The sequence below is a fragment of the Cardiocondyla obscurior genome, linkage group LG13 (assembly GCF_019399895.1).
Source record: "Cardiocondyla obscurior isolate alpha-2009 linkage group LG13, Cobs3.1, whole genome shotgun sequence".
Lineage (NCBI taxonomy): Eukaryota > Metazoa > Arthropoda > Insecta > Hymenoptera > Formicidae > Cardiocondyla > Cardiocondyla obscurior.
In genome coordinates this window covers 3,607,687-3,631,826 of record NC_091876.1, presented here as the reverse complement: position 1 = coordinate 3,631,826, position 24,140 = coordinate 3,607,687, and the positions used below count along the sequence as shown (strand labels likewise).

The window sequence follows — 24,140 nt, the reverse complement described above, 5'->3', positions numbered from 1 at the left end:
AATTAATTATAAAATAATATGATTTGTATTCTGTTCAAAGTTAAAATATACACATATGTAGATGTATTATAATATGCTTACATGCAAAATAATATATATTGTTTTTTAATATAATAAACTAAATATAATATGATATATCTACATGTGTATATATTTTAACTTTGAACAAAATATAAATTATATTATTTTACATTTAATTTGTCGATGACGGTCAAATTAACGCGCTACAAGGTATTGAGTATGCGCGCTATCTAAGCCAACGAAATTTAGGTAATACTTCTCTCTTTTCGACTTCATTCTCTTTGTCTATATTCCGGGCTTACACTTTATATCTATACTTCTATATCCATGAGTCATAACTGTAACCTATACATTAAAATATTAAATAAAATGGAATTATCGTTTTCTTTATTTTAAATTACTCGGACATTTATATAAAGGTATGATTAAATTACCGTTCCTATTTAATTGTAATATCGAGAATTAAATATTATTTATTTAATTGTTAATATACTTTTTAATAAGAAAGTAATCTTGTTAAACATTCTTTTACAGTAAAAATAAAATAATCGAAAAAATATCAGAGCCGAAGAAGGGTGTTTCTTGTAACTCGGCTATCAACACATATATGGCTCACATTGGCATAAGAATAACTTTATATGTGTACACTGGAAATACCGAATATCATTGGTGTATGTACTATATGTATATACACAGATAGAATACATTTGCTTGTGTAGAGCAACAGATATCGTTTTATCATTGAACGTTTTTAATGCTAGGTAGTAAGAGTGTCAGCTTACTTTTGTTCGCACCAACGCCCGAGTCGCAGTACAGTTGCATACCAAGCATAAAATATTCTACACCGAACGTAAAAGTGTACTTTTAACACGATCTCATTGTCAGTCTTGTTTCGAACCGTCAGGTAAGATCATTAGAAAACTTGTACGAAGAATGATTATTTGAGGAATTGCACAAATTTTTATTTCTTCATTGATTTATAGTAAAAATAAATGTGAGATATCAGGGGTTCTACTAACAAGTATTCGCACTTGTTTAAAGTCGATATACATTTGTTTCGACTTATCTTATTTTTATTATATCAGATATATGATATGAAGAATGCACACGCGCGCACGCGCGTGTATGTGTGTAATAATTTTTTAAAGAACGCAATTAATAAAATACCAATTATAAGAATTTGCTTGAAAAATTTTAATGGCAGTTTCTTTTTAGCTCTAATTATGGAAGCCTTTGCACGTCCTCCCGATCCTTTGACGAACGATGGAGATCTTGCTAGCAATTGGAAAAGCTGGAAAGAAAGTTTTATTATATTTATGAAAGTTAGCGGATGTATCAGTGAGCCTAATGACAAACGTGCAAATTTTTTTAAAAATTGCATTGGAAAAATTGGTATTGAAGCAATACAAAAAATATCTTTTGACAATGAAGAAGATAAAGACGATATGGATATATTAATTGTAAAGCTGGAAGAATTTTTTAATCCACCAAAAAATGAGCTGGTTGAACGATATGAATTTTTTAAGACATCGAAGAAAGCAAATGAATCTATTGAACAGCACATAAATGTTTTAAAAGTATATTATATATATATATATATATATATGTTTATATTTTTCTTGTTAATTATAATATACATGTATACTTATTAAAATTCTTTTTATTTATAGGAAAAAGCTAAAACTTGCAATTTTAACGATATGACAAACAGTTTGATTGTAACGAAAATTGTTTGTGATACTAGTGACAAAATACTACGTAAAAAATTTTTTGAGGCAGACAATTTAAATTTGACAAAGTTGATAGCAATTTATAATGATTACAACATTAATACTGAAAAAATGAAACAGATCACTGAGAATAATGAGAAGAAACAGCAACCCGCAAATTTTTCACAAATGGCACCTCGGCCCCAGTATATACAAAAACCTTGTTGGAGATGTGATAAAAAGCATCCACTACGACAGTGTCCTGCTTGGGGATCAAAATGTACAAAATGTAATAATTTACATCACTTCACTCATTGTTGCAAAGATTTTCTAGTGAATGACAATAAGGTAAAATTATTAAATGTTCTCAACGTTTAAAAAAATAAAAATATAATTATTTTAGCAAATAATATAGATAAAATTAGTAATTGAATATATTTATTGGTTATAAAGATAATTTTTTATTATAGAAACATGACAAGTGGAATAACGAAGTACATTCTAAAGTTAAAACTATGGATTTAACAAACAAAAAGGTATTATATACTTACTCTTCTTAAGTCATTGGCTATATAATCAGAGATATAGATAAAAATGTGTTGTTTAGATCAGTCTTCCTGATGTACCAATACTTCGTACTGCAAATTCAGTTGTGAATAACACGGCTACTTCTACATCTGCAAACTTTGGAAAAGTGCCTGCATCAAATATAAACTCAAAATTATGTTACAATAACACAAATTACAATGATACAAGTCGCTTAGCATATTTGTCTAAGAGTACACGTGTGTATTTTATAATTATTTTTTATTAATTCATATTTATATGTATAACATTAAAAATAACCATTTTAATAACCATAAATTATGCAAGAAATAATAGAATGCGATTATATTACAGCTTATAATTATTCATATGGGAAAACAGATAAACCAGAAGAAACAGTTACAAATTTATATAATAGAGACAAAAATGATCAAATTAAACAGATGGTAAATGAAGGTTATTATTTAAAATATTGTAATAAAAAAAACACAATTTCTAGTGACTGATACAATTAATAAATTTTATAGCAAGTGAAGGATGCAAGTGGTGGTCAAATGTCAAAAAATTCTTCACTGGGTGCTGCAAATTCTAATGCACCACATATCTCATCAAAGACTGTAATAATAATGAAACCAAACAAACCACCAAATAAACCACCAAATAAAGATGAGTGTGTATTGTCCTAAAACTTTAATTATATATTAATAATTCTTTGAAGTTTGATTAAATATGTAATAAAAATGATTGTTAATTATAGAATTACTTGAGAATAAGCAAAAAAACAGCTTTTATTTTGTTTTAAAGTTAAACGAGCGTCTTAATTTTGTTTATTTAACAGAAAAGTGGCTCGGAGAATAAAATCTATAAAACTTAAATAACATTAACTTATAAAATATATTATTTTTACTATGTATATTATACCTGATAATAAATAAAACTGTTGAAAATATTTTGGAGTTATGTAATGTGTTAACTGTATTAATTTGATTACATACTTTTTACTTTTGTACTACACACATAAATTTACAAGCATTGCAAATTACAAAATTATTAAAAATAAAAGAATCTATGCCCTCTGAACATGTTTGGAAGTTTCATTAGCACTTTGACAAGTATTTGTAGAATCACTAGTTGTGTTATCAGCTAACTGCTGAGCCTTAAATATTTCAATAAGCTTTTCAGTAGCTGTAGGACCAAGCTTAATAGCTGCACCAAGTTCTTTCTATAAAAAAAAAGTGCATTAAATAAATTTTCTTAAGAAATATTTTTAAATCTTTAAAATAAAATAGAAAAAAAATTATCTTAGATAAAATATAATTACATTAGGAAATTGTGTTAAATTTGACATAGGATTTCTAAAGGTAAATGGTGTCCATGGTCCTTGAATTGATGGAAATTCTGTGTGCCATAATTTTCGTAATCTTAATGATGGACCATCATGAAACTGTGTTCTTAATAATTCCATCCATTTTATAACATCTTCCCGACTGTAGTTGGCAATTTCCATCCACTTTCTGTTGCCATCAACTGAAAAAAATATATATTCTGTTAGCATGAAAAAATTTCAAATTAATGCAATATGGTATTCTAATACAAAATTACGATATTCAGCAACTATCACTGGATTCCTGTGCCTTCTTGGCTTAACATATACCACCACTCCTGGATTTTCTTTCGCATAATTAACTAGATCATGCTCTATAAAACCTCTGCAAAGCAAGTAAAGTATTAAATTCAGAAGAAAGTAAATAAATAAATTATTAACTTTAAACGCTTAAATTACAATCACATTATTACTCTTAAAATATAATTTTTTAACGTTTGTTTAAGGAGAGAAAAAGAGAAAGAAAAATATAACAATCTCGAACGTGAAACATGTTCAAAGGAGTTAGGAGGTTAGACAAACCTTATTCCTTGACTTGCTCCATGGCTTTTACAAAACTTTAAAGTCACTCTTTGCAATTGGCAAACGTAGCGTCCGATTCCAAGGCCAAACGGTGCCCTCGGAAATCCTGATTTCATAAACAAGTGTGAATTCGACATGATATTCTTTTCGGCTTGCAGTAGCTGTGCAGAAAACGCGAGCGCGAAACCTAACCTGATTTTTTTATTTACTTCCGTTTCATCAGTTTGTAGTGAAACGAGTTATTCGATGGGTCAGATGTCTCATTTTCGTGTTTCCATTCGGATATTTTAACAAAAGGAGTCATTATAAATTTAGCCGAAAGGAAGATTGGATTTTATCAAGTTAATCAAAAGTACATTTAATAATTTTTCTACCGCGACTGCGTAAATTGTCCGTAATTTTGGAATCTCGGTATGACAGCCCAGACCGGTGAGAGTACAGTTTTTCGTATAAACAATCGCTTGTGCGGCTTTTCAAGGAACGGAGCGTATCTAGCCGTGGCATTTCAAACAAATTTGCTCATAAAAGACGCAGCGACTCTCAATACCTTCCAATCGTTTGAATTCGGAGATGTGATACAGGTTAGTATGTATCAACTGTATCAGACTAAAAACAATTTATTTAAAAAATGTATTATAGTTATTATTATATTATATTATATTTACTTCTTTTTTAATTTATTTTTATATATTTTATGTATACAATATAATTACAAAAATGACAAATATCAAATTTATTATACTTTTGTCATTTTCGTCAGTATACATCGATTTATATTAGTTTATATCTTTATCTTTGTGACATTTTAGCTCATGAAATGGTCTTTAAACAGTGAATACATTCTCTGTGCAAATACAAAAAGAGCTATTGTTCAAGTATACTCAATACATAATCCTCAATGGAAATGTAAACTTACTGAGGGCAGTGCAGGTTTACAAAGTGTTAGTTGGGCCCAGGACAGTAAACATATTTTGAGTATAGCTGATTTTAACGTAAGTATAATATATTTATAACTCTACTTAAAATAAAGGCTATTTATGAAACTAATTGGATAGCATCCTGTCTTTAAAAAACTATGTTAGATCGAATTAAATTAATTGTTGCAGCATTTTCGCGATGCAGATTGGTTTTGTTACTTGGCTTTTGTGCTGTGAAAATTATTAAATGTAAAAGTTTTTTAACAAAAAAAAAAAAATAAATGACGCGCGCGCGTTTTATAACACCTAGTAAAATAAAGTATTAAATTCATTGTTGCAGCATTTCCACAATGCAGATTGGTTCTGTTACTTGGCTTTTGTGCTGTAAAAATTATTAAATGTAAAAGTTTTTTTAACAAAAAATAAAAATTAATGACGCGCGCGCTTTATAACACCTAGTAAAATAAAATATTCTTTATAGATCCTAATATCTATTTGGAACTTGGAAGAGCAGACAGTTTCATATATACAGAATGTGAAATCATCTTCTTTTGATGAATTACACTTTAGTCCCAACGGCGAAAGATTGGCGATAATAATCACAGAAGAAGGTCAAGATGTAGTAGCAATTTACAAAACTGAAAACTGGAGATTAAGTCGTGTAAGTATTAACAGAGCAACATAGATTATTAACATATAAATCTTTTTTACATATTATTTACAAATTATATTTTAAAAATATTTGTATAAAATTTTCTGCAAAAAAAGCAATATTTATGTAGAAATCGATAATTGTATATTATATATCTTAACAGAACAATCAGAACTACAACTTGCTAATTGCAAGTAGTCACAAAAGTGGTCAGTAGGTCGAAATTTAAGTCTTTTAACAGTTAAATGATGTGCCTGAGAAGTATCGAGCTCCAACAATTTCGATTGTATTTTTTCTATCACATTAACTTTTTGAATTTCTATACATCCTGTCTCATATCCGACGGCCAGAAGATAATTTCCTTGTGTAATACAATTTGGCGCAAAGCATAATGCCGTAACTGATTGATTTTGCATACTTAAAACCATCGTCGGTACAACATTTTCGATCGTGCTCACGGACCATATTGCGATCTTTCCGTCTCTAGAACCAGTCGCGAAGTAATTTGAATCCTGTGTCCAAGTACAGCACCATATTATTCGCGAGTGTGGATTATCTTTTTTGGAACTAGCTGCAATTAATTCATAATTTTCGCCTATGGTTGAAAATAACGACCACCTTCGATCTCTAGATACAGATAGTAAGAATTTGTCATCTGGAGAAAATTCCATTTGAGTCACAGTCAGTTGATGATAGACTAATTGTTGAATTTGCAACCAGGTATTAGTTTCCCACAATAAAATCGCTGAGTGTTCTTGAGTGGTAGACTTACACGCTGTGGCTAGCATTTTTCCGTCATGTCTTGCTGCCATGCAGAATATTTCGTAACCATGCCCGTAAAGTTTATTCGTCTCCGGCCAAAGTGTATTTTGCATCAATTCTTCTTCCGTTGGTGGTTCGTATAAATTTTCCGTCACTAGATTTTCCACATTATCGTCATTTTCTTCACAATATGTTGCTTTGTTAGTTAAACCGAGAGAAGGTACGGCAGCACTGTGGGCTTTTACAGATTTAAAATCCTCAACATTCGCTAGCGATTTTAGCTGATTTTTAAACGTCGACGTGGCTGTGAAAATGCGGACCACTTTCTCATCTGCTCCAGATGCGTACATGTGTGGTGCCAGTATAGCTAAACAGGTCATATCGTACCCATGTACTTGAGGACGCGCGATCTCATGCCACAGCTCCTCGGAATCATCTTTCCATGGTGCATGAATTCTCGTTGTTTGGTCTGTACTGGCTGTAATGAGAAATCTGCAAAATAAATAATTATAATAATTATAACTTTATCTTTTTTCAAAATCTAACTTTAAAGATTTTAAAATATTATTTTCGAAGTATTACATTAAAAAAAATGTCGATCTTGTTTTTCTACAAATTTTTATCCATTTAAATATTAAAATTATATGTAAAATTTATACAAACCTTCCCTTCAAATCCCAACATAAATCAACAACTTCAGAAAAATGTCCACCCGGTGCAGGATGTGGAAGCCACTTATCCAGCTCTTGAGAGTATTTCCAAATATGGAAAGAGCCTTGATAACCGTACGCAAGTATGTGCAGCCCATCCGGGCCAAATTTGCATCCATAAAATCCGAGAGAATTACCACCGACCTCTCCGACTCGCGCGGTCTCTGTCCACATTCCATCCATGATTTCTGCTGGCTCCCACGTAATCATGGTTTTATCCATTGAAGACGAGAGCAGTCTCATTGCTTGACAGCTGCCTGTTTTCACAGGCTGCCAATGGACGCCATAAATCCAATTTTCATGCCCACAAAGCACAGATTCTAGAGTGACATTATACTGTCTGTGGTTTATTACAAAGTTATCACTTTCCAATTTCAGTTCATTACTCCGTGATTCTTCAACCGTCTCGGTAATCTTCCACAGTCTTATCGTGCTGTCTTTTGATCCCGTTGCTAAGAAAAGATTTCCATCCTTGTCCTCAGTAAAATCCATGCATAATATCCAATCTTCGTGCCCAACCAGACGTTGAACGTTGACAAAGATCGGTTCTAAATCAGACTCTGCATCTAGCCCTGCAGTATATAACAACACGGAAGCGTCTTCTAGTGATACGGCTAGAAGAGAATGTTCACTGTTCGGTAGACGTGTCAAGCGACAGTAAAGAGACAGCTTGTTCTTGAAATATATCGTCTGGAGTAGCCTAGCATCTGTACTTTCCTCTCTCAACCACACTTTTACGTCACCACTAATCGAGCCTGTGCATATCAGTAGTTTTGGGCACGCGTTTGTCGGCGGATTACTGGACAGCTGAAGAGAATCGGCAAAGATAATCGGGCTCTCCGCGTTCAACGTTGATGTGCAATGAAATGTGTTCTTACGATCTCTACTCCATACAATAACGGAGCCGTCTGCGGATCCTGACAACAGTTCTGACTCCGGTACGCCGTTTCCCGGTTTGATCCAGTGTACCGTAGTAATGCGGTCGCGATGCCGGTGCAGCGTGTGTGTCACGCGTCCGATGTACGCACGTGGCTCGTAGACAGCGACCGCGTTTCGCGTTCCAAAGCAGAGCAGATTATTAATTCCCCAGTCAGCACAGTAAGGTACACGGTTGCAAGAGCAACCAATGTAGCACGACGTCATATCGAGTAAGAGTGTCGTCTTTCACGAAAATGGCTCCAGTTTATGGCTCCGGCACGGCTTCGTAATTTTTTCTCTCCGTGTCTAGTAGAGGAAGAGAAAGAAGTTCTGGACTACCGCGATTAGTTAACTTAAAATAACAAATTCAGAGGTCGCATCAGTCGCATGCAGCTGAAGAATCAGCTGAGATCGCTCGATAATTGATATGATTATTATTAATAATTATTTACTACGAATATTATTAATTATTACGATTAATAATAATTTTATTATTATTATTATTAATTATTACGATTAACAATTTTTATTATTTATTAATTTTTGCTTTGTTTCGTCAATTGCAGCGCACAAATCTCGATAAGTACATAATAACAATTAAATTGTTTCAAATTGTTTTAGAAACTCATCTGCGATCGTTTAAACGGCATCGACGGGATTCGCTGGTCACCGAACGATGATTTGTTATGCATATGGTGTTCCTCTCCCGACGACCCTAAGCTGATCATTTATTCCACTGCATTGGAAAAACATGTAGCGGCGTTTTCCCCACGAAAAACAGCACCGCTCGAGGCTTATAATTGTAAGAAGGCGCTCAAAGGAATTGAAAATGTCAAATGGATTCCTAGTGGACAATTGTTAGCTGTAATCGGGCATAACGAAGTGGTAATAATTTAATCATTTATAGCTGCGTTATCTCATTCCTACCGCACACACTTACAGCTGTCTAAAATCTAGGTCGTCCTTCTTAATTACGCCACATGGCAGCCGCTGTTAAAATTATACATGGACCCGGTAATTAGAGAGTGCAATTATTTAACAAAAGTTTATAAGGAATGCGCCGACTCGGAGAAAGTTTCTAACAAACGCTTCGCATCTTGCGAGGAGCGCATTTGTAAGTAAACGATGTATTAAATAAATTAATATATCGCTTCAAAAGTTTCTTATTATTATTCGTAATGCTCGATATTTCGCAGCTTAATTCTTTTATAATTTTAGTGCGTGAAATACACGAACGGCCTATATGTATTGAAATTGGAAAGAAGGAGGACAACGACAATTTCTCTGTAGCGAAGATTAAATTATTCGAGTTTAGTACGTGCGGACAATATTTAGCTTTAAAGCACGAGCTTTATCCGACTACGTTGTGGATATGGGACATTTGTACTGACTATCTGGATTATTTACTGCTTGACAATTCCATTACAGGTATGCCATAAGGAATTTATTTTCTTTTATTAGATTAGCTTATTTTTATTAGACTAATGGCAGCATTTTTATTATCTACAGCTATCAAGTGGAGTCCGGTTCATCCAAGACTGCTCGTACTCTCAGAGTGTGCGCGGGTATACGAATGGACTCGAAAGGGTGTAAACTCCCTGCCAATATTTAAAAATATGTCAATTGTAGATGCATATTGGCATCCTTTGGGAAAAAAAGTCATATTGTGTGGCTATAATAAAGCGACAATTTATGAGCTCACAAACGCATCTTAAAAATAGAGACTGTTTTATTATAAACTTGTAATATATTTATAAGTCTAAATAAATAAATAATAGTTTATAATTTATTAAAGAAAATATGTTTTAAATAGTGACAGAAAATTGTAGAAATAATTAAGTAATTAAAAGATACTTTGAAATACTTTTAATACGAACATTTTGTACTTTGAAAGATTAAAAAGATTTAGCAGCGAGGAACAAATTTCGCGCGATCCGAATGCCGAAATCCATTGACCGTATTGAATTCGCCGTTCAATCAAGATTCGTTTCCTAAACCGAAAAGATATCATTCGTCCGAAATTCTAAGGGTACGTTCTATTATTGGCTGCCGAGAGCTGAGGTTATTAAATATTTGGATCGAACATCATGCATCTAGATAATCGCAGATCGTTGGATAGCAAGCTTGAAATATACGTTTGACTACTTATTAATTAAACACTATTAATTAGTTTTCATGCACTAAGTATCTATGTCAGTCTGCCCGAATGCTAGATGAATCTTAAATTCGTGATGCTGTTCGACTGCCGCACATGCGCGAGAGAAGCGTCTTCTCCAGCAGCAGCATTGGATCATACCATTTATCACTGTAATGTAAACACGTGCTGTTATTTGAAGTGGACGTACGACGCGGTTTTTCTACGAGGAAAAGTCGGCAGAGAGGTATTCGCTTCTTCTTATTCACAAAGGCTGGCTCCCGAGATGGGAAGGAATTCGCGAGTACTTAACGCGTTCGAGATGACTGAGATAATACGATAACGCAAGGAAGAATTCGTGAACCCGCACGTTATAACGAATACTAAAGTATGCCGTACGTTTTGCGGACGCTAGAATTTATTTTGACGCTTTAAGAGTTGAACGTAGGCAGTGGCCTGCAGCCCGTGGGAGAGGAACTACGGAATTGCTCAGTTAAAAATTGAATGACTGCGAATACACGAGCAAGATGCAGTAAGATGAAACTAGCACGATTGCGTGACACTAGAAAGTTGTCTTTGTTGTAAAAGAGTATTTTAATACTATTGCCAATTCTTTAATGAATTATTATATAACGACTGACACGTTAATTATATATTAATGATTTTTTATCGTCCTGTTATGTATGGAGATATATATAAAAAAATAGATACGAAATAATTGTACACATAGAAGCAAGGAATTTTTAAGAAATGGAAGGATCTTGGTTTCCTCGCACAATTGCTCATCATCCATACGTTATTTTGCTGGTTATATTTATATTCTCCTCAACATGTATAATAATCTCATTTATAACCAACAAGTTTCCAGATTTTTCGGATCCTCAACTGGTAAGGATACATCTGTATATGGAAGTTAAAGAAATATTCTATAAATTTATTAATATTTTAAACTTGAAACATTTGCATTATAGGGTTTTGAAGCAAGAGGCACAGTTTTAGCACAAAGATTAACAGCTTGGAATCATTTAATTGAAGCTACAAAGCCAAGAGGAGAACTTACTGATAATCCTTTAGAATATCACCAATACATACGTGATTTAAGTCAACAGGTGCATATAATTTTTTTTTTATTATTAATTAAATAATTATTAATTAAATTTAGAAATATTATTGTAGTATGAATTGAACAATTAATGATATGCATTAAACTTTATTTTGCAGTCTAATGCAAACATGCAAAATCATAGTTGGCCTACTCAGGGTATTCTTAGAAAAAAGCCGAAAGGTAAAAATCGAAAGGGGAAGAAGCCTCAGAAAGTATTAAATAACACCGAATATACAGAAACAAGCAACGAGAAAAAAGATACATGGAAAGAATTATTAGAATTAAAAAATAAACATACAAATATAGAAGATGAAAAAGCTCAAGATCATCTAGATAGTGATAATTTTTTTTGTAATTTACCAACTTCTGCGTACGCTCGTGTAGTGATTACTGTAGATACCGAGGAAAAAAATTTATGGTCGATGGAAGGTGTATTAGCTCAATGTCATATCGATGGCGTACTTCGTGGAAATGTACATTTTTCATCTTTATGTCAAATGCAAGTCAATCGTAACGGTGTGGAAAATCACGAGTGTTGTAGAAGTTGGTCGCCAGCTAATTATGTAGCATTTTTATCTAATCGCAGTTCTTGTTTGGGAGTAACGGAGAACGATTTAAGCCGAGTAAAAACACTTTTACAACAATGCTACCGTTATTACCGAAATCGTCAGTTATTGCCTAACTGTGCGGAAGATTTAAATTGCCGAAAACGTGTGCCAACTGAATGCTATATGAAAAACGCGGTTTTTCATCTATTACATTATCTTTTGGACGTTGACTTTATTCCAAATTATGTAAGATTATGTTTGTTTAAATATTATTTTAATACGATTAATTATATTTATTTTAATATCGAATATTGAATTTTTACAGAAGGCAGATTCCAACAGCCAACAAAACTCGACGTTGCATTCTGCCATGTTATTTCTTCCGATTGCAGCAAGCTCAGCGACTTTAAATTTTTACAAAGCAATAGATGATGACTTAACATACGGAAATTTTCGTGTTCAAGGCATGCAACTTGGTCTAAAAAGCACACTGTTCGATCGATTATTAGTATGCGATTCGAGTTTACTGCTCGTCGGTTTTATCTTTGTTACACTTTGTATTTGGGTATATACTAGCTCTATAGTGTTAACTATAGCAACAATTTTCGCAGTATTGTTTAGCCTTGGTATTTCATATGCAATTTATACTCTCGTGTTGCGTATTGAATTCTTTCCATTTATGAATCTACTTGCCATTGTGGTAGCTGTGGGTTAGTATTTTAATTTTAACATATTGAAACGTACAATATAATTTATAAAACAACATGCATTACTACCAACTCTTTTTACAGGTATTGGAGCAGATGATGCATTCATTTATTGTAAAGTATGGGAATCTAGAAAACAGCAAAAACCTTCTAATGGTGGATTAGTACGTTTGGTGCAGGAAACAATGAAACAAGCTTTTCCATCTATGTTTGTAACATCTCTAACTACAGCAGTAGCCTTTTTCGCGTCAATTGTTAGTAATGTGACTGCTATCAATTGTTTTAGGTACTAATTTTTTTATTGTATATAAAATACTTTTTTTTATATAGAATATTCTTAACTTTTGTATATCATTGATAAATTTTGTATAGTTTATTTTCAGGGATGACAGTTATTGTTAATTTCTTCTTGATGATCACATGGTTACCTGCATGTGTGATCGTGTCAGAGCATTGTAAATTGTCTACTTTATCGCCTGTTAATTTTATCACCAGAAAAATTATTCGCCCGTTACAATCTTTGGGAGATAAAGTAACAATAGCATTTACCACCTTTCTTACCGGATTAGTGCTCCGTTTACGATGGTTTTTGTTAATCACTTTGGGGATTACAGCAATATTATGCTGCAGTGTTGTCTTCCATTATCCAGGCTTACAAATGCCAGATTACATGGATTTTCAATTATTTCATGATACACATCCATTCGAACAATATGATCTAATATATTCGCAGAAATTCTGGTTCGAACGAAATGAAATGGTTTGTATTTTTTACTTATTTATATGTTTTAAATATAATTAAATTAATTACTAATTTATATAATGTACACGATTTATGCAGATTGGTGGAGATGCCGAAGTTCTACCAATGAGATTTGTATGGGGCATAAAACCAATCGATAATGGTAATTATCTTGATCCTAATAAAAAGGGAACAACAGATTGGGATGATAATTTCGACATTTCTCACCAAACATCTCAGTTATGGCTTTATAACTTTTGTCGAAATTTACGAAGTACACCTTTTTACCGCAGTACTATGGGACCTTTATTAACTAACTGTTTCATCGAATCGTTACGTTCGTGGATGAAAAGAGATTGTACCGATCCTATTAATCCTAACATTAACTACGAGCCATGTTGCGAGAGTAGTAAATTTCCATACAAACCCGATGTTTTGCAACAATGTGCGGCTGAAGCTAGTGTGAGATTACATCATACGCCTTATTTGTGGATTCGAGATGGTCCACTTTCTGCTGGTCCTAAATTTGTTAAAGAACCATTATCAAATAATACTCTTGCGTCCAACATGACGCTTAAAATTAAAGCGCTTATTATCGAATACGATAGTATATATACATACAGCCTTTCGTTTGGAGCAATGGATACATTTTTTCATCAGGCAAGTACAATTTAAATAATTTTTACTTATGCCGTAATAATATTTATAAACATTTTAATTTTTGAAATATTTAATCAGGTTGAAGGCTGGATGCAAAAACAATTACGAACTGCGCCTAAAGAAATGCGAGGTGGATGGTTTATCAGCCATTTAGAATTTTATGAGCTCCAGCGCACATTGTATCAAGGAACCATGTGGGCAATGGGAGTGTCGTTAACACTAGCTCTAATAGTACTTATATTGGTCACGTTAAATCCCCTTATCAGTCTATATACAATTATAGCTGTTGGTGCTGTAATAATAGTAACCGTTGGAATATTAATTCTTCTTGGGTGGACGCTTAATGTTCTTGAAAGTGTTGCGATATCTACAACTATAGGTAAATAATAAAACAAGATATATAAGTTATGAAATTAATAATTATCTGAAATATCTTGTCTTATTAGGTCTTGCTGTAGACTTCAGCTTACATTACGCTGTTAGTTATAAAGCATGCATCTCTGAAAAGAAAATCGATCGGGTGAAAACTGCTTTGCAACAAATGGGCGGTCCTACTCTTATGGCAGCAATTACAAGCGGAGCGGCAGGTGCTTTAATGTTACCATCTCATGTGCTAGCATATATACAAGTCGGTGTCTTTTTATTACTTGTGATGGCAATAAGTTGGATATATGCGACATTATTTTTATGCCCAATGTTAGCAATTATAGGACCATCTTCACGTTTTGCTCAGTTTGAATGTCCCAGGTAATAAACTTTTATTATATAATATTTATAAAAATATAATTTATATTAAAATAATTGGAATATTAAAGAGTCAAGATAAATTATACATATAAGTAATTAATTTTTTTTTACAGATTGAAAATATTATCAATTTGCTTTAATGAATACGAGAATGATGGTGCGGTCGAAGCTGATAAGGATAATAATCGAGTGAAAAAAACTTATAAAGGGCGTGGCATGCTTTCAGAATCAACTTTGAGCACATCTAGTTCTGTATGTCAGTTTCATTGTAGTGAACTGGAAACTCTTGCAGCAAGGCCTCCTTCTCCATCATTGCCACCATCCCCATTATCAACATTACTTCGTTAAAATTTTTTATTTAATTATAAATTATATATGTATTTTTTCCAGGAATCTCAATTTGCTACCTCATTAATTGCGTATTTTTTAAAACTACGTTTAAAATAATTTATATGCTATTCTATATGTATGTACGTACGTAGGTGTGATATTGTATAATTAATGTGACTGTTGGCTGTGTTCAAATAGCTTTAAGATTATTACTCACTACTCGGATATGTGGTCTATTATTTATTATTATTACGATTATTATTACGATAAACTTATATACACACATAGACACATATACGTACACGGAGGGCTTCCTAATTAGTAGTACAGATATGTATTTTGAGTGTAAATGTGCAATCAAGAGCATTAATATCATTTAATATGTTTATAATAACTCAGTAATTTTTTATAATATTTACAAAGTGTATTTTTTTAATTTGTACAGTCCATATATAATGTGTATTTCGACTTTATTACGTGAACAAATATGAGACAAGAAATTGTAATGAAGACTGTGAATGCAAAAACTTTAAGTAATATTAATGCTCTCAATTGTGCATATGTACACCGAAGAGCAGATATGGGGTTTTCTGCGGCGACAGCGGCTAGCGTGCGTAATCCTAGGCAACAGAGGCAGGGAATGAGATAACGGGGAGAAGTCAATCTTCGGCAATCCGGCCGGCGCGGTATATACATGCGGCACATGTAAAAAATGAATCTTCGGCAATCCGGCCGGCGCGGTATATACATGCGGTATTACATGTGAAACTCTACGCACACGACGCTAAAGTCACGTTCGCTAGCTGCCGTCGTCATATCTGCCTTTCAGCGTACTACTTACGGCTATGAAGAATTAGATCTTAAATTAATAAGTACGTTGATATATCTTTTACATTCTATAAGTTTTAATCGTCAATTTTTGAATACGTGTTGTATGAAATACATACATGAATGTGACTAATGTGACAAATAATGTTGCTTATATGAATTTAGAATATTATAAATTTTAATTGCTATATTTTTTTCCATTAGAGTACAATTGTGAAACATCAGTATTAGAAAGATTAATAATAATGCAAGTGTATTTATAAATGTATTATTTTGCATTAGATATTTGTTCATTATTTATATCTCACAGTTTATTTTAAAATAATAATAATTAAGTAATTTTATATGTAATTTTATTTTAATAAAATATTTTTTTATTCTATCACTCAGACTAATCCTTTCATGCAAACTTAATGACGTAAAATAATATGTTCGATTAAACTTTAATTAAAATGTATTACGAAAAAAAATCTTGCGACTTACCCAATCTGCATCAGCGGAGTTGTAAAATTCAGGCGGTGACTGTAACATAAAACGAAAAATATTAATGTAGACATGACACTACAGCAAATAAAATTAATAAAAAAAAAAAGGTAAAAGTTTTTTTTTTAATAAAGATTTTATTTCAAAAATTCGATACTTACTTAAAAGTTGCTCCGCCGATGCAGGATGCCCCCCGGGCCTGTTCCTCCTCTCAGATGGGACGTGACGAGCCATCCTTCCGCGCACTAGAAACACGCGAGATAGTCACCCACGACACTCCCGACCGTCTTAAATCCTCGAATTCAACACGATAAACGGGCTACGACGCACGGATGCCTCGACATTTTTGTTTCGAACCCGAACCGCGTGATCGCCGTGTCCTCTAGTAGTATGCAGTAGCACGAGGCACATAGTCCGTTACCAACTCGCGATCAGGCGATCGATGAAGCGCTGTGATTGGTTGGCGCGCTAGTTTATATAAAGATTTAGACGTCTCACACGCTTTTTTATATAAGGATAACTCAACTATTGCACGTCAGTAGTATACTTTAAATTTTTTGCTTATTTGAAACATATGAGTTTAGATTCTATAATTTGTTCAAAATGAGAAGCGTGCGTTTAAATTTTTTACTTTCGCGCTACTTAAATTACAGGTTTCCATGGAAATAAATATACAAACAAAGCACATGACATTTTACAATTTCTAACGCGTGTGCTTTTAGTCATGGTGCGTCAATTTGTCAAGTTATAAATCGATATAATCTTGTAAAAACGATAAAAATTTGTATTTTAGTTTGAAACGTGTGCTATGTGTATATACGCGTGTGTATATAATTAATACAATATTAGACATAAATAATAAAACTAATATGTAAGTGACAAATTACATAAGTTTATTATTTATGAAGAGGCAAATTATAAATGTGCCATCATGCATGGTTTAAGGTAAGAAAATATTTTTGTAATTATAAAATAAGTGTATGTGATTTATATTTAGTATACTTACATTTTTATCTTTGTCAAATATATTTCTTAGAGCTGATCATAAGTCTCTTGGAGGACTTGGAATGAGCCGTTGGCTAGAAGCACTTTGGGAACCAAGTGCCGGTTTATTTTCTCTACCAGGTGGACTTGATATGCTTGATATAACTGGTGATGGAGATGCTAGATTTATTTGTGCTGATCTAGGACCAGTTGGAAGTAATTCATCAAAGGTATAATGTTTTACAATTAAAAGAATGATACATTAAATGTCTATTTTTTCTGAATGGTTTAAAGTTCTTTATATCACTAATTTATGTCATTTTTTTTTTTATTAATAGATACGCGTGTATAAAGGAGGTGATCAGATAACTGAGCATAATATGGTAGATCCTCCCTGTGGAGTAGTTGGATTTTATACAGAAAATGCAGAACCCCGTTCGTCTGTAGTTGCAGTAGGAGCTGGGGCTAGTGTATATATTTTCAAAAATATGAGACCTTTTTTTAAGTATTGTCTACCATATATTGATGCTCATCCAAAAGAACGAGAAGTACTTATGTTTTGTTGGTATAAAAATAATAATAATTAAGTATTAATAATAAATTAATTTTTTGTAAAATATCTATTTTCACAAAAATAATATTTTTATTTGACAGATTTGGCATAAATGTGGACTAGACGAGGAGTTAAACGTACTGACTCTCGCGGATGATTTGGAGCTATTATTAAAAGAACTTGGAGCAGCATTTCTCTCTCCCCGTACTTTGAAGTTTCTCTCTTTAGATAATAACTTACGATTGAGTTTCGCGGAACAATATAGACGAGTTCCACTTGTCAAAGCTAATGCTTTAACAGCAATCGCACTAATTCGCAGAGACTCGTGGAACGATCCTGCTAGTAGCTGTCTTATATTAGGAACCGAGACCGGTGAAGTTCTTGTCTTGGATCCCAGGTATTTTTCTTGTACAATTAAAAAAAAAATATTTATGACATACTTTAAGCATATTTTTCACATATAAATTATGTATGTAATTAATTGCAGAGCATTTTCAGTTATGGATAAGCATAAGTTAGATTGGGTTCCAGCAGCATTTGCTAGTTACGGTTTATGGACAGGTGATGGTCATATAATGATCATTGGAAGAGATGGAAAAATAGGAACAATTAAAAGAGGTGGTCCTGTGAAACTTTGGGAAACATTATCCGCACCCGCGGTAGCTATTTCTGTTCTTACCTCTGAAGGAGCGGCGGTAGCTGTTATGGATGGTACTCTAGTTGGATTTTCAAAAAGGGTAAATTTTCTTTCAAACGCTATACCTTAATATAACATCAAAATTTTATATTAAATGTTTTGCTATTAATACGTTTACAGGGAATAAAATTGTGGCAAATTAATATTCCTGGTATAATATTGGATCTAGTAAGCTTGCCAGTACCGCAAAGCGGATTGTCTTTGTTAGCTGTAAGCACAGTGGGCTATGGAATTCGTATTTATGATAGAAAACATCACGTAGATACAGTCAAAGTTATGGAACCTGTATCTGCTCTTAAGGTATTGTATTCTTAATATTTAAATGTATTTGTAAAAAATAACGTAAAATATAAATGCATGATCTTTTTATATGTAGTATGGACGAATGGGACAAGAAGAACGAACTATAGCTATGGTTACTGTCGGTGGTGGTTTATGCATGAAAATTCTAAAACGTACTGCTGACTTTAATACCAACAATTCGATATCAAGTTCATCGTCTAATAACACGTCTAAGTTCTCGATACCGAAAAAAACGCGATTATTCGTCGATCAAACGATAAGAGAGAGAGCTGAAGCAAAAAAAATTCACAATACATTTCAGCAAGGCTTTCTCCGTTTACGTTTGACGACGGCCAAACAAGCATCCGAACATTTAAATGAAAATCAAGCGTCAGGACCAAATCCTATCACGTTAGAGACCAACGTTCTCGGTTTGGGTCCCAATTACATGATTCGTATTATAGTAACAAATATTTCTGAAGGTTTGTCCCCAACGGAATTGTATATTCTCTGTAGAGGCGAGGATACCGATGTAAAGCCTCGTGTAATAAATTTACCGTTGTTACCAAGTGCAGTACCTATACCATTAATTATTAGTGCAAGCTTAAAAGTTCAAATATCAGGAAAAGTTAAAATATTGCTCTGCAAGAAATCAAATCCAAAACCTTTAGTTGTAACGACTGTAATATTACCAGCTGCCGAAGAAGATTTTGAAGTTTGAAGAGCATGATTATTGAAAAGCATTAATAAATGTAAATGCGTATTTTATTCAATTAAAAATATATTTTATCTTATCCTCCTATCTAAAAGAATTTACCTGTTTTTACTTTTTCTTTTTTTTGTACTACGTACGTATATATTTTACGTGATACTTTAAATACGGAAAAGCGGCAATATGAATTGATTTGATGTAACATGGTTTTTAAAGACAGGCTAAAAAAATTTTTTATTATATTGTAAATATATATGTATAACATAATAATTTTAATATGAATTTCTTACACTATTGAAAAAGTTATAATTAATGATTTACAATAAAAAATTTTTTTATTTTCTTTATTTATTATGTATTTGTATATAATCTTGCATATAATCTTATGAATTAATATATCTTTCGTTTTATTGATTGTACATGTTACATTGATTAAGGCAACAAGAAGCTATATTCATATGCACATCAGGTGTGTTGCGTATTAATGTTTTATAAGCATTCCGATTAATAACTTTCCTTATTGTATATATATTATTTTAAAGTAAAACTTTTAAATCTACACATATAAGATAAAATTGCGTAACTAAAATATAAAAAAAACGCTTTTTTCGACATATGTTACAACTTTTTAAAGATGAAAAAATGTAAAATATGTTACGTACGTATTTTTACAATTTCAAGTTCGATTATAATCGAGCTCGAATCATGTATCATGTATATGTAATCAATTTTCACTATTAAAATTTTTTTAACTTTCAATAATTAGTAATCAAGTAGACTGATGACAAAATATAATTTTTCTAGATTTATTTAGTTGCATCTTTCCCATAGCCATTCTTGCTTCTAAAGATAAATCTTTTATCTTATAATTATAAATTTAAAAAAGCTTTAAAATAGCGTCGATGTATTAAAATAAGTACAGTGTAAACTTAGATTTTAATAATGATTTTCTAATAAGCATTTGTAACTTTAATAAATATGATTAAAAAATTTTGTTGCCATTGGAAAGTAATACTTTAGGTAAAAGAAAGTAATCAAATTTCTGTAATAACTAATCGCAATAATACATAAATATAATTATGAGATATTTATGATTATTAAAATACAATTTAAATTTCACGATCTGTAATTTAAAATATGACGTTTTGTTTTTTAAGCATATCAAAATTGTACGTATATGTATTTTTGCATAAAGAATATTCTGAATATTTTAGAAATGTAGAAGATATATGGCTGTTTTATGTACCTATGTATGTTGTGATATTTACGACAAACACACCGTTTTTAAAATAGGCAATTTCTTACACGATTATGGTTACTTATGGTATTGTATATAACGTTAATTATAAATCAATATAACAACATATCAGCACTAAAAGCTAGCAAACTATTGGAAAACACTATAGAACGTCATTCTTTCGCATATTCACTTCAATCACATTCATCACTCGCCCATCACATTATACATATTCGAGAAACGTAGAAGTAAATTAAAAAAAAATTTATTTTTATTGGAAGCAAACATACAAGAACGTGGACGTAATGTTTTTAATGAATAATTCTTGTACAACAGTATGAGTGCTTCCAACTTTATACTTTTCGTCGACTCAGTTATACACGATGTATTATCGCAACAGCATACGTCACTACACATTTACTTCCACTACGTTATTTTAGGTACATATTCTTTCCACGCGTGCACTGTGGACAACAGATCAGATTCTGTACACGATTTTTCGGAAGTAGTAGACCCGTGTACATGGCACCAAGCGACATCTTTGAACACGTTTCTAATAATCTTAAGCATACAAAAATAAATTATAATAATATGATTGTGTGTCTCTGTGAGCTTACGCATGTATAGTGAATACTATATTATATGTATACATACATACATACACATACATACACATGTATGTGCATACATATGTACATATGAGTATATGATAAAGCATATAAATTATGTATATATTTTAAAGTACAGTATCCCTTAATAGTTATCCATGATTTTACGGAGTACAATTAAAATGCTCATCTTTTTCATTTACAATACACTTTAATGGAACACTTAGGTGAGTTGTATGCCAATAAAATTTACGAAATTTTAACTACATAAAATGTATTGTATATTAATGTGCCTCGATAATGCCCGTATATTTCAAAAAATTTTATTACACATATAATATGCGTAAAATAAACTTTAATTGAAAAAAGGAAGCAAGATGCATGAGCATGAGCTGTGTTTCCTAAGTGTTCCTACATTAATAATCCACCATGGCGTTTGCAGGTGTTGCTTTGGCTGCAGCAAATTATCTACATCATAAATAAATCAGTATTATTAAAATAAGTTTGTTATTAGCTTTTATCTTTTATTCATAAATTTACGTTATTACACTTACCTACGTATTTTAGATTTAAGTAAAGAGTTACAAAGTTGTGAAGGCACAAGATAAAACGACTAGGATCAACGCTAAAAGAATTCCGGGAGATCGAACAGATGCCGAATTTTCTTCTGTAAATAAAAAAATAAGTTGAGAATGTAATGTAAAAGAATATTTAAAAAAATTAATGTCTTATTTAAAAGAAATTGTTTTTTTAATATTAAAAATTACATACTTAATGGCAAATCAGGTGGATAATCTAAAACAAAAAAAGACAAAATTTAATATTTGTCATTTTTTATCATTTATTTGTGTTAATATCTTAATTGTACTTAATATTTTTTTATATACGCACCTCCATTAAATATATGTGGTTCCGATTCCATAGACCATCCGAATGTATTTCTAGCCTTTAAGATCGCTTCGTAGGATCCAGGTTGAAGGTCTCGAATTGGATATTCTATCATAAATTGATTTCCTGTGCCGTCTTTGACTTCAGGTTTAACAACGTTCCATTCCTTATCACCCTTGCGGCGGTATTGTAACTGTAAAGCAAAAAATTGCGTTTACAACTATCACACTTTACGAGTTCTACCAAGAAAAAAAAAAATGCATATGATTAACATTCCCAAACCTTATATTCATTGATCGGTGAATAGCTCTCCAAACGCCATTTTAAAATAAGTCCTGTATCATCGTTGATCATTTCGGCGCCATATATTTTTGCTGGAGAAGGCACTCCTAAAACATATGATTTTATGAATAAATAATTTTATCGCTATCTAAGCGAGTCACGAGAATTAGAATTATTTATATATTTTCACAATTTATTAATCTTTCTAAGAGAAATATCAATCTTACATAATTTATATAAAAAAAATGTACATGTATAACAGTAATTATACCTGTTAGGAAAATAGTTTTAGTATCGTGGCCATTAGGATTCTCTGCGCGACACTTGTATTCGCCAAAGTCCCGTGCCGAAGTGTGCAGGATCTTCAAAACGTGCTTGGTCTTGTTGCCCTTCATTCCTATCCCGTGATGCATCACAATTGATCCTTTCTTATGCGTAAGTTTCCTTTCGTCTTTATGCCACGATATGATTGCTTCGGGATAAGCGCTCACGATGCACGTCAATTCCGATTCCATTCCCGCGCCGCTGTAAACTATACTTTTCTCCACTTCGATCCTAGGTTTGTCTGCGAGAAAAAGCGGAACGTATAAATCATTAACGTAAATAAATATGCTTGTATAAGCTAAACGAGAATAAGCAATTAACTCACAATGAACGACGACGGTGATGGCTTCCATTGGTGGCGTCTTTGAGCCGTCCTCGGCAAGACACTGATAAAGACCGCTGAAAGACTCATTCACTCTCTTTATCGTGATAAAATTTCCGTCCACAATCACATCATCGGGATTGTAATTATCCACCTTCTTGCTCTGAAACAAAGGAAGTTACAGAATTAGCGTTGTTTTTTTTTTTTTTAAACTTATTAAGACTCTGCTTACTTAGCGTTTATAATTGTCATGCAAAAAATATGATGGTGCTGTTGTAACGATAAAAAATCGCGATAAGAGTGGCGGCATTAAAGTTATCAATGAAATTTTTAATGACGTTTCACCTCGATGAACCATTTGATCTCAGGCGGCGGTTGTATGTCAGTCTCGCAACCGAGCGTGATACTATGGCCCTGTTCCACATCGACTTTCCTCTCGGGTGTCACGCGTATAATCCCCTTATGCGAATGCTGCGGCGGCGGAGACACGGGGTCTTGATGCGATCTCTCAACCAGCAAGCGATGAGTCAAGACTATGGGGTCGGGATTCCGCAGAATGCTGCACTTGTAATTGTCGGAGCTGTCCTCGACCGACGCATTATAAATTACCAGGGTGTTGTCCGGCAGTCGTACGATTCTCTTATAGTCCTCTGTATGTGCCTGCGACTCGACGTATAGATACTTGTCGTCTTTCATCCACGCAAATACGTAATTGTCTAAAATAAAAATAATTAAAAGTTAATTACGTCATAATTATTTCATGAATATTATTAAATAAAATAATTTCTTTTTGGCAAATAATTTCCTTGCAGTAAAAAAATTCTGA

The 24,140-nt window shown here is 32.5% G+C and overlaps 7 protein-coding genes across 10 annotated transcripts in view; 4 read left to right on the top strand and 3 right to left on the bottom strand.

Moving 5' to 3' along the window:
• Positions 1–769: 769 nt before the first annotated feature.
• Positions 770–3,225, top strand: LOC139107505 (uncharacterized). 2 transcript variants are annotated; one of them, XM_070665161.1, is made up of 7 exons: positions 770–925; positions 1,237–1,598; positions 1,692–2,078; positions 2,201–2,266; positions 2,338–2,515; positions 2,631–2,722; positions 2,804–3,225. In XM_070665161.1, exons 2-7 carry the CDS (start codon positions 1,245–1,247, stop codon positions 2,960–2,962), a joined length of 1,236 nt encoding a protein of 411 aa, XP_070521262.1. In that variant the 5' UTR covers positions 770–925; positions 1,237–1,244; the 3' UTR covers positions 2,963–3,225. The 2 variants fall into 2 exon arrangements, with proteins under 2 accessions (XP_070521262.1, XP_070521263.1); XM_070665162.1 differs by having other exon boundaries at positions 2,631–2,732.
• Positions 3,226–3,233: 8 nt separating this feature from the next.
• Mrpl43 (mitochondrial ribosomal protein L43) lies at positions 3,234–4,319 on the bottom strand. The gene is made up of 4 exons (XM_070665169.1): positions 4,183–4,319; positions 3,879–3,985; positions 3,598–3,803; positions 3,234–3,498 (listed from the first exon to the last, which is right to left on the bottom strand). The coding sequence occupies exons 1-4, from the start codon at positions 4,317–4,319 to the stop codon at positions 3,343–3,345; spliced, it is 606 nt and encodes a 201-aa protein (XP_070521270.1). The 3' UTR covers positions 3,234–3,342.
• A 275-nt stretch (positions 4,320–4,594) lies between these two features.
• On the top strand, positions 4,595–9,940 carry LOC139107504 (WD repeat-containing protein WRAP73). Its single transcript, XM_070665160.1, has 7 exons — positions 4,595–4,763; positions 4,992–5,174; positions 5,581–5,760; positions 8,763–9,026; positions 9,099–9,255; positions 9,360–9,569; positions 9,651–9,940. The coding sequence occupies exons 1-7, from the start codon at positions 4,596–4,598 to the stop codon at positions 9,854–9,856; spliced, it is 1,368 nt and encodes a 455-aa protein (XP_070521261.1). The 5' UTR covers position 4,595; the 3' UTR covers positions 9,857–9,940.
• Elp2 (elongator complex protein 2) lies at positions 5,754–8,413 on the bottom strand. The gene is made up of 2 exons (XM_070665151.1): positions 7,177–8,413; positions 5,754–7,005 (listed from the first exon to the last, which is right to left on the bottom strand). The coding sequence occupies exons 1-2, from the start codon at positions 8,364–8,366 to the stop codon at positions 5,874–5,876; spliced, it is 2,322 nt and encodes a 773-aa protein (XP_070521252.1). The 5' UTR covers positions 8,367–8,413; the 3' UTR covers positions 5,754–5,873.
• Positions 9,941–10,404: 464 nt separating the features above from the next.
• On the top strand, positions 10,405–16,491 carry LOC139107498 (protein dispatched). Its single transcript, XM_070665147.1, has 10 exons — positions 10,405–11,163; positions 11,247–11,384; positions 11,497–12,174; positions 12,254–12,638; positions 12,720–12,921; positions 13,008–13,395; positions 13,477–14,037; positions 14,116–14,416; positions 14,484–14,784; positions 14,898–16,491. The coding sequence occupies exons 1-10, from the start codon at positions 11,026–11,028 to the stop codon at positions 15,130–15,132; spliced, it is 3,327 nt and encodes a 1,108-aa protein (XP_070521248.1). The 5' UTR covers positions 10,405–11,025; the 3' UTR covers positions 15,133–16,491.
• Positions 16,492–16,960: 469 nt separating this feature from the next.
• Positions 16,961–20,377, top strand: LOC139107502 (BBSome complex member BBS1-like). Of its 2 annotated transcripts, none has more exons than XM_070665156.1 (7): positions 16,961–17,370; positions 17,462–17,639; positions 17,748–17,957; positions 18,064–18,359; positions 18,450–18,699; positions 18,780–18,959; positions 19,264–20,377. In XM_070665156.1, exons 1-7 carry the CDS (start codon positions 17,357–17,359, stop codon positions 19,660–19,662), a joined length of 1,527 nt encoding a protein of 508 aa, XP_070521257.1. In that variant the 5' UTR covers positions 16,961–17,356; the 3' UTR covers positions 19,663–20,377. The 2 variants fall into 2 exon arrangements, with proteins under 2 accessions (XP_070521257.1, XP_070521256.1); XM_070665155.1 differs by having other exon boundaries at positions 19,036–20,377.
• LOC139107503 (lachesin) overlaps positions 20,037–24,140 on the bottom strand; it is a 53,353-nt gene continuing 49,249 nt past the window's right edge. For both annotated transcript variants that reach the window (XM_070665158.1, XM_070665159.1), the window contains exons 3-10: positions 23,660–24,030; positions 23,318–23,477; positions 22,940–23,233; positions 22,669–22,775; positions 22,390–22,579; positions 22,270–22,293; positions 22,053–22,165; positions 20,037–21,966 (exon numbers count right to left, since the gene is read on the bottom strand). In XM_070665158.1, coding sequence (XP_070521259.1) covers positions 22,080–22,165; positions 22,270–22,293; positions 22,390–22,579; positions 22,669–22,775; positions 22,940–23,233; positions 23,318–23,477; positions 23,660–24,030 — 1,232 coding nt within the window. In that variant the 3' untranslated portion in view covers positions 20,037–21,966; positions 22,053–22,079. The remainder of the gene's footprint in view (positions 21,967–22,052; positions 22,166–22,269; positions 22,294–22,389; positions 22,580–22,668; positions 22,776–22,939; positions 23,234–23,317; positions 23,478–23,659; positions 24,031–24,140) is intronic.

Excerpts from the sequence above, each read along its gene's own strand:
- Elp2 (XM_070665151.1), bottom strand. The coding sequence starts at position 8,366 with ATGACGTCGTGCTACATTGGTTGCTCTTGCAACCGTGTACCTTACTGT. Across the intron at positions 7,006-7,176 it reads TGTTGGGATTTGAAGGGAAG|ATTTCTCATTACAGCCAGTA; the intron begins GTTTGTATAAAT and ends TTTATTTTGCAG.
- Mrpl43 (XM_070665169.1), bottom strand. The coding sequence starts at position 4,319 with ATGTCGAATTCACACTTGTTTATGAAATCAGGATTTCCGAGGGCACCG. Across the intron at positions 3,986-4,182 it reads GGAGCAAGTCAAGGAATAAG|AGGTTTTATAGAGCATGATC; the intron begins GTTTGTCTAACC and ends CTTGCTTTGCAG. Across the intron at positions 3,499-3,597 it reads ATTTAACACAATTTCCTAAT|AAAGAACTTGGTGCAGCTAT; the intron begins GTAATTATATTT and ends TTTTTTTTATAG.
- LOC139107502 (XM_070665155.1), top strand. Across the intron at positions 18,700-18,779 it reads TAGTTGGATTTTCAAAAAGG|GGAATAAAATTGTGGCAAAT; the intron begins GTAAATTTTCTT and ends ATACGTTTACAG. Across the intron at positions 18,960-19,035 it reads AACCTGTATCTGCTCTTAAG|TATGGACGAATGGGACAAGA; the intron begins GTATTGTATTCT and ends TTTTATATGTAG.
- LOC139107498 (XM_070665147.1), top strand. The coding sequence starts at position 11,026 with ATGGAAGGATCTTGGTTTCCTCGCACAATTGCTCATCATCCATACGTT. Across the intron at positions 12,639-12,719 it reads TGCCATTGTGGTAGCTGTGG|GTATTGGAGCAGATGATGCA; the intron begins GTTAGTATTTTA and ends CTCTTTTTACAG. Across the intron at positions 13,396-13,476 it reads GGTTCGAACGAAATGAAATG|ATTGGTGGAGATGCCGAAGT; the intron begins GTTTGTATTTTT and ends CGATTTATGCAG.
- LOC139107504 (XM_070665160.1), top strand. The coding sequence starts at position 4,596 with ATGACAGCCCAGACCGGTGAGAGTACAGTTTTTCGTATAAACAATCGC. Across the intron at positions 5,175-5,580 it reads TGAGTATAGCTGATTTTAAC|ATCCTAATATCTATTTGGAA; the intron begins GTAAGTATAATA and ends TATTCTTTATAG. Across the intron at positions 9,256-9,359 it reads ATCTTGCGAGGAGCGCATTT|TGCGTGAAATACACGAACGG; the intron begins GTAAGTAAACGA and ends TTATAATTTTAG.
- LOC139107505 (XM_070665161.1), top strand. The coding sequence starts at position 1,245 with ATGGAAGCCTTTGCACGTCCTCCCGATCCTTTGACGAACGATGGAGAT. Across the intron at positions 1,599-1,691 it reads AGCACATAAATGTTTTAAAA|GAAAAAGCTAAAACTTGCAA; the intron begins GTATATTATATA and ends TTTTATTTATAG. Across the intron at positions 2,267-2,337 it reads TGGATTTAACAAACAAAAAG|ATCAGTCTTCCTGATGTACC; the intron begins GTATTATATACT and ends TGTGTTGTTTAG.